Source organism: Cynara cardunculus, assembly GCF_001531365.2.
Source record: "Cynara cardunculus var. scolymus isolate 2C chromosome LG 10, CcrdV1, whole genome shotgun sequence".
Classification (NCBI taxonomy): domain Eukaryota; kingdom Viridiplantae; phylum Streptophyta; class Magnoliopsida; order Asterales; family Asteraceae; genus Cynara; species Cynara cardunculus.
In genome coordinates this window covers 1074440-1089829 of record NC_037537.1, presented here as the reverse complement: position 1 = coordinate 1089829, position 15390 = coordinate 1074440, and the positions used below count along the sequence as shown (strand labels likewise).

Here is a 15390-nt window from a genome sequence, read left to right as displayed (position 1 = left end):
AAAAAAACCCCTTATAGGAGGTAAACCGTGGGGTTCACATACAAAAACCCTTATAGGAGGTAAACCCTAAACTTGAGAGAAGAGGGCAAAACAGAAATTAACCAAGCAAGAGAAAGAAAATCGAGAGATAGAGAGCTTGAGAGATCGAGATGSATACCTTAAATCGAGCGATGGAGAGGTACAAGACGGTAGGCGAGAGCTTGAGAGAGAGATCGAGAGGTAGAAGACGGTCGGCGAGAGCTTGAGAGAGAGAGAGATCGAGAGGTAGAAGACGCAGCGATGGAGAGGTTACGGTCAGAGAGCAATCGAGAGCTTGAATGCGATTCAATCTAGAGCTTGAGAGAAGCGGCGATGGAGAGGTTAGAGAGACCAGATAGGTGATTCCCAAAATAAGAGGTTTTCAACGTTTATTTTACCTCTAAATAATTCAGACGTATTCAGAGCCTTTAAGCTCTTAATTGGAAAAAAAAAAAAAAAAAAAACAAACAAACACCCTTAATACCCTAAGGTCTGACCGATTCAGACTTCAGAGGGTATTAAGAGGTTTTTTTTAAAAACAAACAGCCCCTTAGTCTCATCCAAGAGTCTAATCTCCTTGTGTTAAAGTCAGGCCTCTGGTGTGAGGTCGTCCCTATGTATTACATATCCTACTCTTTTTCGACAGAATTTTAAATCCCGCCAAATATTAGTTTACCGATGGATTTAACAAAAGTTCACGAAGGATATTAATTAATTATTTATTTAATTAAAATTCACCGGTAAATTTATTGATTTAAAATTTAAATTTTTTTTCAGCGGAATTCTAGCAGAAGTCAATAAATCCAGGAAAAAAATCAATTTTTTTTTGGATCTGCTGATAACTTCTCAGAATTTTTTGATGGAAAAATCTATCGGTCAAAGTAACTTTTCCAGTAGTGCTTATGTTTAGTGCTTATTACATATTTTTAAAATTATGTATTTTTCTTATTATTTACATTATTTTAGGTCGGAAAAAACATATAATATAAAAATAAATGTGTCGATTAAATAATCAACAGGTGGGTAGTAGGTTGTTTAAAAGTAACATAGTAGAGCTTTAATCCATTTGACTTGTAATAAAAATTGTATTTCAAGATTTTTTTTATATGTTCGTAAGTTATTATAATTGATCAAAATAATTCTTTTTTAATTAACCTGGATATCCAACCCGTTATGTGAGCCTGGAGTCACCACCTTTGAACTTATCACATGAGGATTTTTATTCCTCATTGGATTTGAATCTGAGACTTCCAGACACTTTTGACCTTTGAAGCTCAAGCTCAAACCAATCAGGCACCACCCTGTGGTTGATCAAAATAATTATAGATTATATAAGTAGTATTCCATTGAAATTGACATAAATAACCATTTTTTACAATCATTTTTAACAAATTACTACACCTGAGTGACCTAATAAATTACTTAATACAAACAACAATGGTGGTGGTTGTTTGGTTTGAGTTTGGCTCCAAAAGTCAAAGTTGTCTGAAGGTTTCATGTTTAAATCCAAAGAGGAATAAAATCCTCTTGTGGCCATGAAGGTTCAAATCCGGTAACTCCGGGCTACCTGCAAAGCAGGTGGTCGCAATAAGATTAGTCGGCCCATATAGCGGGTTGGATATTCAGGTTAATAAAAAAAATTAACTTAATACTCCTTAATTTTATAAAACTAATAACCCTGAATCATATACAATTATGTTACAATAAGTCGTTACGACAATATTAGGCTATCTAACAAACTATATTGATAAAGTTAACTAATCTTATCACTACTAAAAAATCGGGTTTTTCCGACGGATTTCCGACGGAATTTAATTTTTTTTCCTTAACTTTAATTTAAAAAGAAAAATAAAACATTTTTTAATATTTCCGACGGATTTCCGACGGAATTTAACTTTTTTTTTTTAAATTAGATTCCGTCGGAAATCCGTCGGAAATTTTAAAAAATGTGTTTTTTATTTTTTTTTCCTAACAAGATGTATATACATATATAAAACGGTTTAATTTAAAAAGAAAAATAAAAAAACATTTTTTATTATTTCCGACGGATTTCCGACGGAATTTAATTTTTTTTTTTTAAATTAAATTCCATCGGAAATCCGTCGGAAATTGTTTTTAATTAACACTAATTAATTGATTTAAATAAATTAGACAAATTTTGCGACGGATTTCCGACGGATTTGTGATGGTTTTGAATAAGTAAAAAATCCGTCACAAATCCGTTGAAAAACAGTTTTAAATAATTTTAATTTTTTTTCCAAAAAATTCAGTGGGGGATTTGTGGGGGAYCTGTGGCGGATATGGATAAAAGTTGACTTTTTTTGACTTTTTTGGTATCCGTCGGAAATCCGTCGGTAATATTTCCGACGGAAATTCCGCCAGAAAAATCCGTCGGTTATACCCTTCTTTTTAGTAGTGATTACATAAAAAAAATTGTCTTATTAGATTTTTTTACATGACGTTTTTTGAAAAGTATCTTATTATCTTTTTTTTTGTTAATTGCCTCGTTTTGCTTTAGATCTATCATCTTTTAGAATGCTTTTATGTTGAGTCATTTTAGGTCGTGTATGAGGTTGTTTTAATGTGAGGTTGTAATTTTTATGTATACAAGAAGACGTCTTAAACAAAAAAAATCAGTAATTTGTTTCTAAAAGGATTTTCCGTTCACAAAATTACAACACGTTATTTTTTTGTTCACAAAGTTCAAATATATTCCTTCCGAGCCCGATTAAAATGAGAAGCACAAATATGTTGAAAACCAGAGAACTAATTGTTTTAGTTTATATTAATTGTTGAATATACTTATTAATAGAATATAAATACAATTAAATATATATTCATCAAAATATATATATATATATATATATATATATATATATTTATAGGGGTTCATTCAAGGGAGAACTGATTAGTTTGTGATAACTGTGAGATCCAATCACAGCCAAAATCAATGAATAAATTAGGAAACCAATATTTTTGGTAATTTGACTTAAAATTATAATTAAAGAGCATGTTAGGTATTTTAGGTATTTTTAATTTTTTATCTCTCTCTCTCTCTCTCTCTCTCTCTCCTACATCCAGCCTCCGACGAACACCATGTGATACCCAAAATACATACAATGTGATACTCAAAACACATCAAGTAAACCTTTGAGACCTCTGTGATACTAGTTGTGGTAACACTGTCGCAGGTGGGTATTTAGTGGTCAATAATCGGATACGGCGTTTTGGCCAGACAAGATGACCGGAAGAGGTCACCGGAGTGGTAGTGGGTACCCGAGAAGGCCACTGGATTTGGTCCTTGTGTATCCATGTGTGTGTGTGTGTGTATATATATGCATATATTAAAATAATTAAACTAATTAAAGTAAATTGAATAATCAACACAATTTACTAATTTAACATTTGTTTTATTTTAATAAATAACTTTAAATATCTAAAATGATTGGCTCATATTATACCTTACAGTTACCACAAACTATTTAGTTCTCATTTGATTAGGCCTATACATATATATATATATATATATATATATATAAGGTGGATGTTAAACGAGAACACTATCATTTTATGAAAATGCAAGAACACATTTTTATCACATGTGATAATATACGTGAGGAGACTCGGTGGTGTGAGGATGATGTGCCTTCCGACCTAGGTCATGCCAAAGGTCGTCTACATTCTGATTTAGTATCACATTTGATGGATTATAATATAACATCAGAACACTCTTATCACATGTGATAATACACGTAAGGGGATCTAGTGGTGTACGAGTGACTTGGCCCGCAACCTAGGTCGCACCAATGGTCGTCCGCATCTCTGGTTTATTATCACACGTGTATCATATGTGATGGAATATGTTATCCCATGTGATTGACAATTGCGTTCTCGTAAAATAAATGTGTTTTCGTTTGAACCATTCCATATATATTCATATATATAAATTGATATAGTGTTTTTTTAATCAATCAATACGCATCATAAAATTAGTTCTCTGGTTCCCAAATGATTGTGGTTCTCACATGAACACCCCCGAGAACTCTTTTGGTTGCATCAAAGACATATTTTCTTCATCTTCCAAATAAGTATCATCAACTTCACATAGTTTCAACGACTTGGGTTGTGATGCATTGATTAAGACTCAGGGACGTACTGGAAATTTCATCTTCTACAAGTTCGAATCCAGGCGCTGCTAAAGCCATTGTGGCCATAATGGTTTACTTGTAATGACTCTACGCCATTCGTGATCACTCAGGGGATGCTCCAGTGCGCAAAAGCTGGCCAAAAACCTCACGGTTATCAAATAACTTCACATAGTTTCTCCAATTTGTTTCCAATGAAGGTTATCCAGATCAGTAATATCAATTATTATCGTTAAATGTTAACGAAAAATATGCACGTGCATAAAATATGTTAATCTGATTTCAACGTTATAAGATAGGAACAAATATGTCATGCATAATGTAGACAAACAAGCGTATTTGTCTCAATGGACTTAAAAGTGTTTGGCATGCTCACCTAATGCTATAAACAATTACTTTAACGTTTGTGTTTGTCAAGAGTTATGGGCTTTTACACGTCAACAGATTGACTGTAACAAGATTTTGACGACCATTTATAATAAACCAGTAGAATTGTTTTTAGCAATTGACTTGTTGACATATAATAACCATAAAAAAACAAATCGAAAACTTACAGACGGAAGACTAAATTGATTCATACGTATTATAAACCTAAAAAATGAGTCAAGATCATACATTACGTTGGAACCACCGGTTTGAACCAATAGGTAAATTCGACTTTGATTGCTTACTCGGCTTTAAGGATACTCTTTATAGGTCACTGGTTCGAGTTTTCTCATGGTCATTGGAGATTTTTCTGGCTGGTTTTTCAAGACTCCATGGGATTAGTCAAGATGCACAAACTGATCCAGACATCCATGATTAACAAAAAGAAAATCAAATCGAACTGATATTGTACACAAAAGTATAGAGAATCTAATAGTTAAAATTAAATTCAAAACCTATGATATAAAATATCATGCATGTACTAGAATGTACTAGAAGGATACTCGTGCAATGTAGCGAGGTACATCTTGATTTTAATATTTCATTTTATTCTTTATCTCAATCGATGTTATAATATGGTCTTATGTGATTCTGAATAAGCAATAATGTTTTTATTTTTGAATAAAATATAAATTTGAAAAATATCATAAAAATTTGACAAAAATATGTCGATATTAGTATCAAATTAACTATTTAAAATTCATATTTTCTTATGTAATTTTTTAATTCAAATTTTTTATTATAATTTAATTTATGTTTAATAACAAAGTAATTTATATTTGGTTTAATAATATAATATTCTTATAAAGATAATAATTAATTATTTTGTTAGAACTCGATAATTATCCTAATTATATTTTATATTTTTTAGATTTTAAAATGAGATGTTTATCCTCTAATTGGTTATGTTTATCCGCAGTTAGTTACGCGAATTCAAACATGAAGTTTTAATAAGTTGTACTTATGTATAATTTACTTGTAATCTTGAATTTTAAGTAATATGCATCAATATACAGTATTTCATGCATAAAAAATGATTTTAAGAATTTTTATTAAATGCTTTATAATATAGTATAGATAAATTAAACAAAAAATATACACTAGAATTTGGGTTACAAACAAAATAAGGATGAAATGTATTTATATGGTCGTTGACGAGTAACATACATTTTTGGTCCTTGATGTTTGTTTATTGTACTGAAAATCGTCCTTCAACTTTATTTATTATAAATTTGTCCCTAACGTTAGTAAAATTTCATAGTTTGAGTCTAACCTATTAATGTTTATTATGTTTTTTCTATTAACTTCAGTTAAAATACTGACTTTTGTTATAAACGTTGCAGCGGGTACATAACTAGTTACTTTAACATGATAGTCATCTTTATTATATTTTTAAGTATTTTATAAAAAAAAAACTTAAAAACAACTTATTATATACTATTTATTTATATATAATTTTTTTATTTACGTGGAAATCCAACCCGCCTAATCCCATGATGACCATCTGTTTTGCAGGTAGCCCCAAGTCACTGCATTTCAACCTCCGTGGCCACAAGAGGATTTTTATTCCTCCTTGGATTTGAATCTGAGACCTCCAGGCAGTTTTGACGTTTGGAGTCAAGCTCAAACCAATCAGACACCACCTTTGTAGTTAATACATAAAAGTTCAAATTATAACTTATTATATATGTACATGTTTTTTAAGCTTCATATCTGAAATCTTTAAAACTAATTGATAAACACGTTTAAATACAAATTTCTGTACCGTCTTTTTGACAGTCAAAACAGAAGATTTCTATGAAGATTGAATTAATAAAGTTGATGAAACTCTCTATATCTTTTGCTTTTTTATCTCTATCACTTAACTATTTACATTTCTGCATTATTGTTTGACATCTGATCATTTGTTGATCAATTTCAGTAGTATTAATATAACTTTTCCCTGTAATTGTTAAGAATCTCAAAAATACATTCTCAAGTCAGAACTGCAGTCATGTTGGAATCCCTCCCTCCCCATCCTCAGTGACTCGAGTAAAGACTTGCAGTATATTGGGGCAACTAGCTGGAATGAAAAACTGAAAGGTAGCATAATACGAATTAACTATCTTAGTAAGAAACCAGATGGCCAAAATCAATAGTTCGTACATCTGGGTGTCTGGTGTGAGCTCCAACCGTCTTCTTACGAGCAGTCCGATGGAAATTCGATAAGATAATACGTTCAAAATTCGTATTCAAGAGTCGAGATTAATAGAAATACGAAAACTGATAGAAAGTTTCTTATAAAACCTTTTGTGTGTTGTTTGAATTTTGAATCGGACCTTGTTGGGCCATAAGGTCCAAAACCTCCATCTAACTTTTGAATCCATCAAAACTTAAAACTCAATTTAAAGGGGTGTTTGAGATTATTTATTTGAAAACAACTTATATTTTTATATAAAAGTTTTTATCAACTTATTATAAGTTAGAATGGTTTAACTTCTTCAAAAACTCCTTATTACCGGTTTGACACAGGTATAAGCTGTTTATCCAAACACACAAAAGTGCTTATTACCGGTGTCACGCAGAAATAAGTCAATAAGTTGTTTTTACAAGCAATCTCAAACACCCTAAATAACTTATTCAATGAAACATTTAGGTGTGAACATGGTACGTATCGTGTTTTTCTTTATATACCATGTATCAACCAATTATAATTGGTATGCAAAATTTTATACCATGTAGCAACCAAATAAATTGATACCCATTTTTTCGGTTAGTACATGTTGGTACAGTATTTGTACCAATATCGAAAAAGTTGAACTTAGAAATTCATTTAAATTGACATTTTTTCGGTTAGTACATCTTGACAATGATTTGTAACTGTGGATGCTCGGATCTGCTTGCACACACTGAACTAATTTTACAGAACCCTAAAGTTAATAGTCAGACAAAGCAGCTTAAATTGATGCACTTTTGGATGTTAATGTAAGATTTTAACATTAAGATTGCTTCAAGTTGCTGAATGGTCGATAATCACACCTTTCTGGTGGCAATTATGAATTCCGTCAAATCACATGACACAACTATTTCATACAAAATTTGAATGATTTCTTTCTAATTTCTAGATTTACAAAAATATTTCTTTACATCGTATCGAAACCAACATCATGAAGTTATACGTATTTGATATATGTACGACAAACGACCGACTGAAAGCGTTAAGTCACCTGTTCGAGACTCTTCCTAGTGCACCATGACTCACGGCCTTCAAGAAAACAAGAAACCGAAAAACATCAGAAATCCGATTTCTCTGATATTGGTACATCAAGAAACACAAAACCCGTTTTCGCTTTCGATCATTACCTCCCGCCCACTTCGGTAATCGTAACATCGTTCGAAGAAATGTTGATTTCCCGACCTTCCATGATCAAGTCCATTTCTACGGAGCTCAGTGACGTCATATCCATTTCATTCGGTTGCGGAAGGCTCGTGTTCTCGCCCTCCAACATGAACACCACCGACGACATGGTTGGCCTTTGAATGGCTGACGACTGCACACACAGCATCGCAACGTGGATGCATTGCAACGCTTCGTTCTTATTGCACGAATCTAAAATCAATGGATCGATCAGTTCCTCGCCTTTCCCTTCCTTCCATAACTTCCATGCCTGAAATTATTACGAATGTCGTCTTAAGTACATTTTCACAAAAACACGGTTTCACGCTAGAACAACATTGGTCTTTTTGGGTGTCCTAGCAAAGTACTTAACGAGACTTTAAGTTTATAAGACTAATAATGGTGTGTTCTATCGAAAGGCGTTAAGATAAGTTGTTAAAACGAAGTTAGACAACCTAACAGAACACAAAAAGTAAACCGTCTACCTTTTTAATACGACCCTTTTCAGAAGTGTCGTAAACGACTAATACGATGATATATTTCTTTGTCCGGTTAAGGCATCTAGGTCGCCTATCTTCGTCCTAACAACTTACTCTAACGTCTTCCGATAGAACGCACAACTATTGGTCCGATAAACCTAAAGCCTTATTAAGCACTCAATTAGGACACCTAAAAAGACCCATTTTGTTGTAGTGCCGTGACTCGAACCAAACACATTTCTGGTTGGAAACGAGTAATCTATGAACGCGGTCTTTCCTGAAATCATAATTGGGATGGAAAGAGCGAACTTACATGTCGAATTAGATTCGTAGAATCTGCAGACCGAAAACTATTATTCCTCTGGCCGCTAATGATCTCGAGAAGCAGAACCCCAAAACTATAAACATCAGATTTCACCGAAAACAGACCTTCCATTGCATACTCAGGAGACATATAACCACTACAAGAATTGAATAAGAATACGATTAGAAACCGTACATAAATAAGACACAGTTTGTCCTAAAATAAGTGTCCACTTTCCTACTTTATTTTGGGACAAATAAAGTAAATAAAAAGCCGAAGAACTTACTAAGTTCCTACAACTCGATTTGTATTCGCTTCATTCTGGTTCCCTCCAAAGATTCTAGCCATCCCGAAATCAGAAATCTTGGGGTTCATCTCTTCATCGAGCAAAATATTGCTTACTTTCAGATCACGATGAATGATCCGAAGCCGAGAATCCCGATGGAGATAAAGTAATCCTCTTGCAATCCCTTCGATGATCTTGAATCGTGTTTTCCAATCCAGTTCAGCTTTCCTTTTCGGGTCTTCCGTTACATACACAAAAAAAATTCCCAAAATAGAAAGTTTCAGAATCTTTAATTGCATGTTTATACTTGAAACGGCACTACAAGAAAATTCGGTTTATAAGACACCAAAAATGTTTCAAGTGTCCTGCGTTGACAATTTTATAGGACCAGACTGTTGTGTCCTAATAAAGTGTTACAATAAGTTCATAGAATACTTTTGAACGTTTTTAATATAAAGTAACGTATTATCGTTTTATAGGATATTTTTTCAAATAGGATGCTTTATGTCAAGAGTGTCCTAAAATACTTGTTAAAGACGCCCAAAAACATCCTATAAACTTATTGTAACACTTTTGCAATATGATACACAAGTGTTTGGTCCTATAAAGTAGTCTGTTAGGATAATTCGGACATTTTTGGTAACCTATAAACTCGATTTTGTTGTAGTGTGTGGGGAGTGTAACGTACCAAAAAGAAACGAATCGAGGCTTTTGTTAGGCATGTATTCGTAAACTAGCATTCTTTCTTCTCCTTCAATGCAATACCCCAACAATCTAACAAGATTTCGGTGCTGCAATTTCGCAATCAGAATCATCTCGTTCTTGAATTCCCCTAATCCTTGTCCCGATGATTTTGAAAGCCGTTTTACAGCGATCTCTTGCCCTCCAGGAAGAATTCCCTGAAAAAGCCGAACAATTTAAGTCACTAGTTTCCTATTTAATAAAAACTTCTCGGAATTCACTGATAAGCTAGTTGTTGGCGGATAAACTAGCCGATGGCAGAAAAGCTAGATAATAAACATAAGTTAGATGACAATGTAAAATGACCTAAAAGGACATGTTTTGAAAAATTTATTGGAAAAACACAAGGGGCGTAATTGGAAAAAAGCTGGAAAAAACGTATGGATCTTACTGAATCGTAAGTTGAAGTATTTCTCAAAAAGTTAGCTTAAGCTAACAAAGCGGGCTTTTTAATAAGCTCAAAAAATAAGCTAGCTTATTGTTGCCAAACATGGCCTTATACGAAAAGCTAACCTTGTGCACGGGGCCAAAACCACCTTGCCCGAGCTTGTTCTTGTTTGCATATCCATCCGTAGCCATTTCTAGCGAACTAGAACTGTACAAAGGCAACGACGGCCCTTCGTACGCTTTCCCTTCATAATCTGGCGGCCCCGAGGTCTCCACCGAAGTTTCTTGGCCATTTGACGCCTCAAAAACTGGTGGCGGATTCGTCGCTTTTCCACATGGATTTCGACACTCTAGAGATCATAGTAAATAACACGAAATCAGAATGCTGAAAAATATTTACATATGTATTGTAGTCGTAGGAAACGAAATTTAGAAATTTTTTGAGCAGGGTATTTATGTAGAACCCCTTTAAATCTCTTTCTAAAAGAACCCGTTAGCAGTCAACGCTGTTTCAATCTTTTTACGGTCCCGAATAGAAACCATATCGAACAATTATATAGTTTTCGAGAAGGTTTCACCTTTAAGTCTTTGCCGATACCTCCATAGCAACCACACGATTATGCCGAGAACAACAACTCCGGTGACTGGTACTGCAATCGCTACAGTTCTAGATACCTTTTTCGTACTTCCTGGAATCGGAGTACGCTTCGTATCAGCATAATTCATAAAATAACGAAATCGGAATCGAAAAACATATTTCTAAAAATATAAAACTAACCCAAATCCGAATCCGCAAGACGAATAAAAAGTGTTTCACCGCCTTCTTCGAATTGCTCAACGTCAACCAGATCACCCCCCCAAATCAAACACCCGACACCAGAAACATACGCATATGCATTACACGAACAATTGCTCAAGCATCCATCTTCGCAATCACCGCTGCTTCCAACCACCAATCGGTCGGCAAAATCCGGCAGTTTAACACCGGTTCTCTGCCAGAATCCATCATTAGAAGTACCATTAGAATTGCATTCCAATGGAGTTCTTCTAACACACCCACCAGACCAGTTTCCGCGATTCCATTGATCTCTAGAATCGGGATTTGGATCGAATCCTTCCATACAAGTACAAATATTAGGAACGCTAATCGTTCTACAGATGCCGAAATTCCCGCATTTGTTATATTCTTCGCAACCGGTTGAAGGTTGCGATAACATAACACTCCATTGGGAGGTTTCATCATTCCAAGTTAATTGTTGAACAAGTCCATTCCATTGGATCAAGAATCGCATGTAAACAGTTGTGTTTGGATTATTGAAGATGAAATACATGAGATCATTATCTACAGGAACTAATCTAAAACCAAACAGAAGTAGAGATCTCATCTGTGGAATTCCGACGAATATTTGATAATTCCAGTGGCCGGATCTCCATAGCCGCCGCCGTGATTGGTCGTTCCAAACCACCACCTGAGGTGAACCTCGAGGATCAACCCCCATGGAGTAATTCCCATTTGCAGGATCATTAGGGTTTTTCCATGATACAAATCGATGACTATCTCCACGACTGATGTTCAAATAAACTCTCAGATTTGGTAAATAAGTATCGGTCGGATTATCGCAACTCCGCCATATAGCGTTTGAATCATCACCGGCGTTCTCAACCGTCGACAGAGCCAGATTTCCGGTGTCCATGAGCATCACTGTTAGATTACTTGTAACAACAGAGTTACTACTTGACCAATAAACATCACCACTCCCATCGGAAATAATCAAGCTACCATTGATTCCGATGTTAAAAACACCAGAATCGCCGGAAATTGGAGCATTTCTGTTGGCAACCCAAACGACTGTTCGGCTCTGATTCTGAATTCTGTAATACCAAATTCCAACGTATCTGAGACTTGAATTCTCAGGGCTGAAGAAACCAAGCTCGAAAACTCGTCCAGCGGAAACAAGGGTTTCGCCATCTCTAATCGACTGACCTTCATCGATTCTGCTGATTATTTGGGGAAACACAGGGAGAAAATGAAGAAGAAGGATGAAGGAAACAAGATGAAGAGTTGTTAGGGCTTTATGAGTAAAACCCATCTCCCAAATCAAGAAAAGCTTGCAGAAATTCATCTAAATATGGAAATCATATAACATGAATTAAAAGCAAAATAGAGCAAAAATGGAAGATTTGAAAGTTAAACCTCCATGATTCATTTAAGCTCCATGAATTTGAATGGTGGGGTAATGCTTGGAATAATTGACTCCAAACATCATCAACCCACCCCACCAAAATACCACCAATTAAGAATCTTTATCTACAAAAAAATCTACCTGGCCATGGAAATGCAACATATAAACAACATTTATTAGGTATACAAATCAACGGTCGGGTTCTAGATAAAAAAAATTATGATAAGAAAGGGAAGAATTAATCCGAGATTTACTGGATTAATCAATTCATGAAGGGATAAAAGATTAAAAGTGATTAAGGGTTCAGATCTAATCTTACGCTTCTTACTATAATTTCTATTGTTAATCACGTGCATGAAAACCGTAATTTCGAAAGCAGGATGACAAAATTAGTAATTTTGAACAAACAAGAGGAACCATTTAATTGATAATCAATCGGTATGTGAATATCAAGGTTCTAAATGGTGTGATGACAAGGTTTAGTTCAATGCCACTGGGATTTTTCTGACTGTTACTGGTCCAGACAACCATGGTTTATGGTTAATAAAGAAAAATGCTAAGTTTAAACCTTAAAAGTCACAGTAAGGTCATAACGTTTTTCAAGACGTGACTTATGACGACAAATCTATATATCATATATATATATATATATATATATACACACACACAATGAGGTTTGGGTTCACGTGAGACCAAAGATTTTTTATGAGACCCGTAAGACCAATTTATGTTCATTATTACCTTTATAAACTAATGATCTTATGGTTTAAAGTTGTACGGTGGCAATTTTGTAATTATGAATGTTCAGATTGTAGATCTGATCCAAAAGTTAAGAATTGGTTTTACGAGTCTTACAAAAAAAACTCTTAATCTCACATGATCACAAGTCTATACAATCAAATATATATATTCACACACATAAACTTTGTATTACATTATTTTATATATGAATTATATTGTGAGAAAATTATAAATAAAAATGAATAAAATATTCAGCTATCAAAACCGCCAGATACTTGAAGACTGGAGTGGAGTTGACAAATTTTTGACCATTGTCTACTCCATTTATAGAGAATTGCTAAAGGAGCCCCTCAATTTTACACCATTTTATAAAAATAACACAATTCCGACATATTGTTGCAAAATAAATCCAACTTCTACCGATTCACTAACGAGTCACTTTCTTTGTTATTAACGATACCCGAGACTTGTTAACTATACCATTTACGGAATAATATACGGTTCGTGGGTTATAACGATTCTTTCTATTGTTCTTTTATATAAAAGACAACTTGAAAACGTCTTCTTGATTATTTTTTATATTATATGGAGTTGAAGTTATTTATATTATAATGTATGGTGGACGTTTTATGGTTTTAAATATTCATATTCGTGTTTAATTATTTGTATAATTTTCAAAAGTTTTATTCTCGTTAATATCTTATAAGAAAACACGCTATAAATCTCGAGCTTATAATTAAATAAGCCCTATATCAATCGCCACTGTATTATCAGTATAAAAGTGCTTATACAGTTATATCAAATCCTTTCTCTATGTGCTACTCCACAAAGATGTATGAGTTCATATCTTCTCTTTGTTTTTGAAGTATATAATATTTATATACAACAAATAGAACAAATAAACTCATACATCCTCCTCACGTGTGGTGAGGTTTGAACCACTGACATCCTAAGAGGCCAAAGACGCACATACCACTAGATCAAAGGCCTTTTGGTTTATGTTCATATCTTACGTTTGGCATAACATCCTAAGTCAATGCCAACACGGCCGTTTTGAACATGTGTTAGCACTCTATAATGGTAACAAAATACTATTATTTTTTTGGAGGTACCTCATTCACAGTACGCAAGATTCCTATATATATATATATATATATATATATATATATATATATATATAGGNGGGCCTAATCAAATGAGAAGTAATTAGTTTGTGGTAACCGTGATATCCAATCCCAACCACAAATCAATAGATATATTAGGAAATTTATAATTTTGAATTAAAATTTTAATGCAAGGACATTTTAGGTATTTAAAAACTTTCCTCTCTCCTCTCTTCTCTCCCAGTCCTCCGGCCACCATCTTCCGGTCACCGTCCTCCAGTGATACCACAATGGTATCACAATGCATCATATATGTGTGCTTGGGTATCACACTTGGGTTATTTGTGTGGTCGATCGGTGATGTAACACAGTGTATCACAATGCATCTTATATATGCTTGGGTATCACACTGTGTCTTTTGTTTAATAGAGTCAATATTTTTAGGTATCACACTGTGTCTTCTGTTTAACAGAGTCAATATTTATAGGTATCACAGTGGTATCATCGGAGGACGGTGGCCGGAGGACGGAGAGAGAAGAGAGGAGAGAAAATACCTAAAATGTCCTTTCATTAAAATTTTAATTCAAAATTACCAAAATTATAAATTTCCTAATTATTTGTGGTTAATATTGGTTCTCACAGTTACCACAAACTAATTAGTTCTCATTTGATTAGGCCCCTATATATATATATATATATATATATATATAAAAGACCTAAAATGTCATATGAAAACAGAAATACATTTAAAACGACCTAATTTTATCATATTCAAATCGAGATGCTTTGAACAAATAAAGAAAGATTCCTCTATAAACGAGCTACTTTAAATTGTTGCTTTAAAAAAATAAAGAAATCAAGTAAAACACGGTTAAGAATGAACTGTTACTTTTAAGGTCATTTTCGTCTTTACGATCTTTACAAACAACGGGTTTTATGTGATAGACAGTATACATAACACGCGAAAAACAATATTCTAGACTTTCGATAAAAACGTAAACAAGAAAAAAAAAATTATTTATTTTTTAATTAATTTAAATTGAATATCAAAAGTAGAAACAATATCACATCATTATTTATTTTTCCTTGCATATTTTATGGAAAATAAATGTTGGTCAACTTAATTCTAAAAAAGTCAAAAACAGGTAAAGTTGACTTTTGAAAAATGGAAACAAATGTTTGGATTATTATGCATCAGAAT

At 33.6% G+C, this 15390-nt stretch overlaps 1 protein-coding gene across 1 annotated transcript; it reads right to left on the bottom strand.

Moving 5' to 3' along the window:
* Positions 1 to 7599: 7599 nt before the first annotated feature.
* LOC112520407 (G-type lectin S-receptor-like serine/threonine-protein kinase B120) lies at positions 7600 to 12358 on the bottom strand. Its single transcript, XM_025128790.1, has 8 exons — positions 10941 to 12358; positions 10741 to 10851; positions 10289 to 10512; positions 9723 to 9933; positions 9035 to 9272; positions 8758 to 8905; positions 7932 to 8236; positions 7600 to 7833 (listed from the first exon to the last, which is right to left on the bottom strand). Exons 1-8 carry the CDS (start codon positions 12283 to 12285, stop codon positions 7827 to 7829), a joined length of 2589 nt encoding a protein of 862 aa, XP_024984558.1. The 5' UTR covers positions 12286 to 12358; the 3' UTR covers positions 7600 to 7826.
* Positions 12359 to 15390: the final 3032 nt, after the last annotated feature.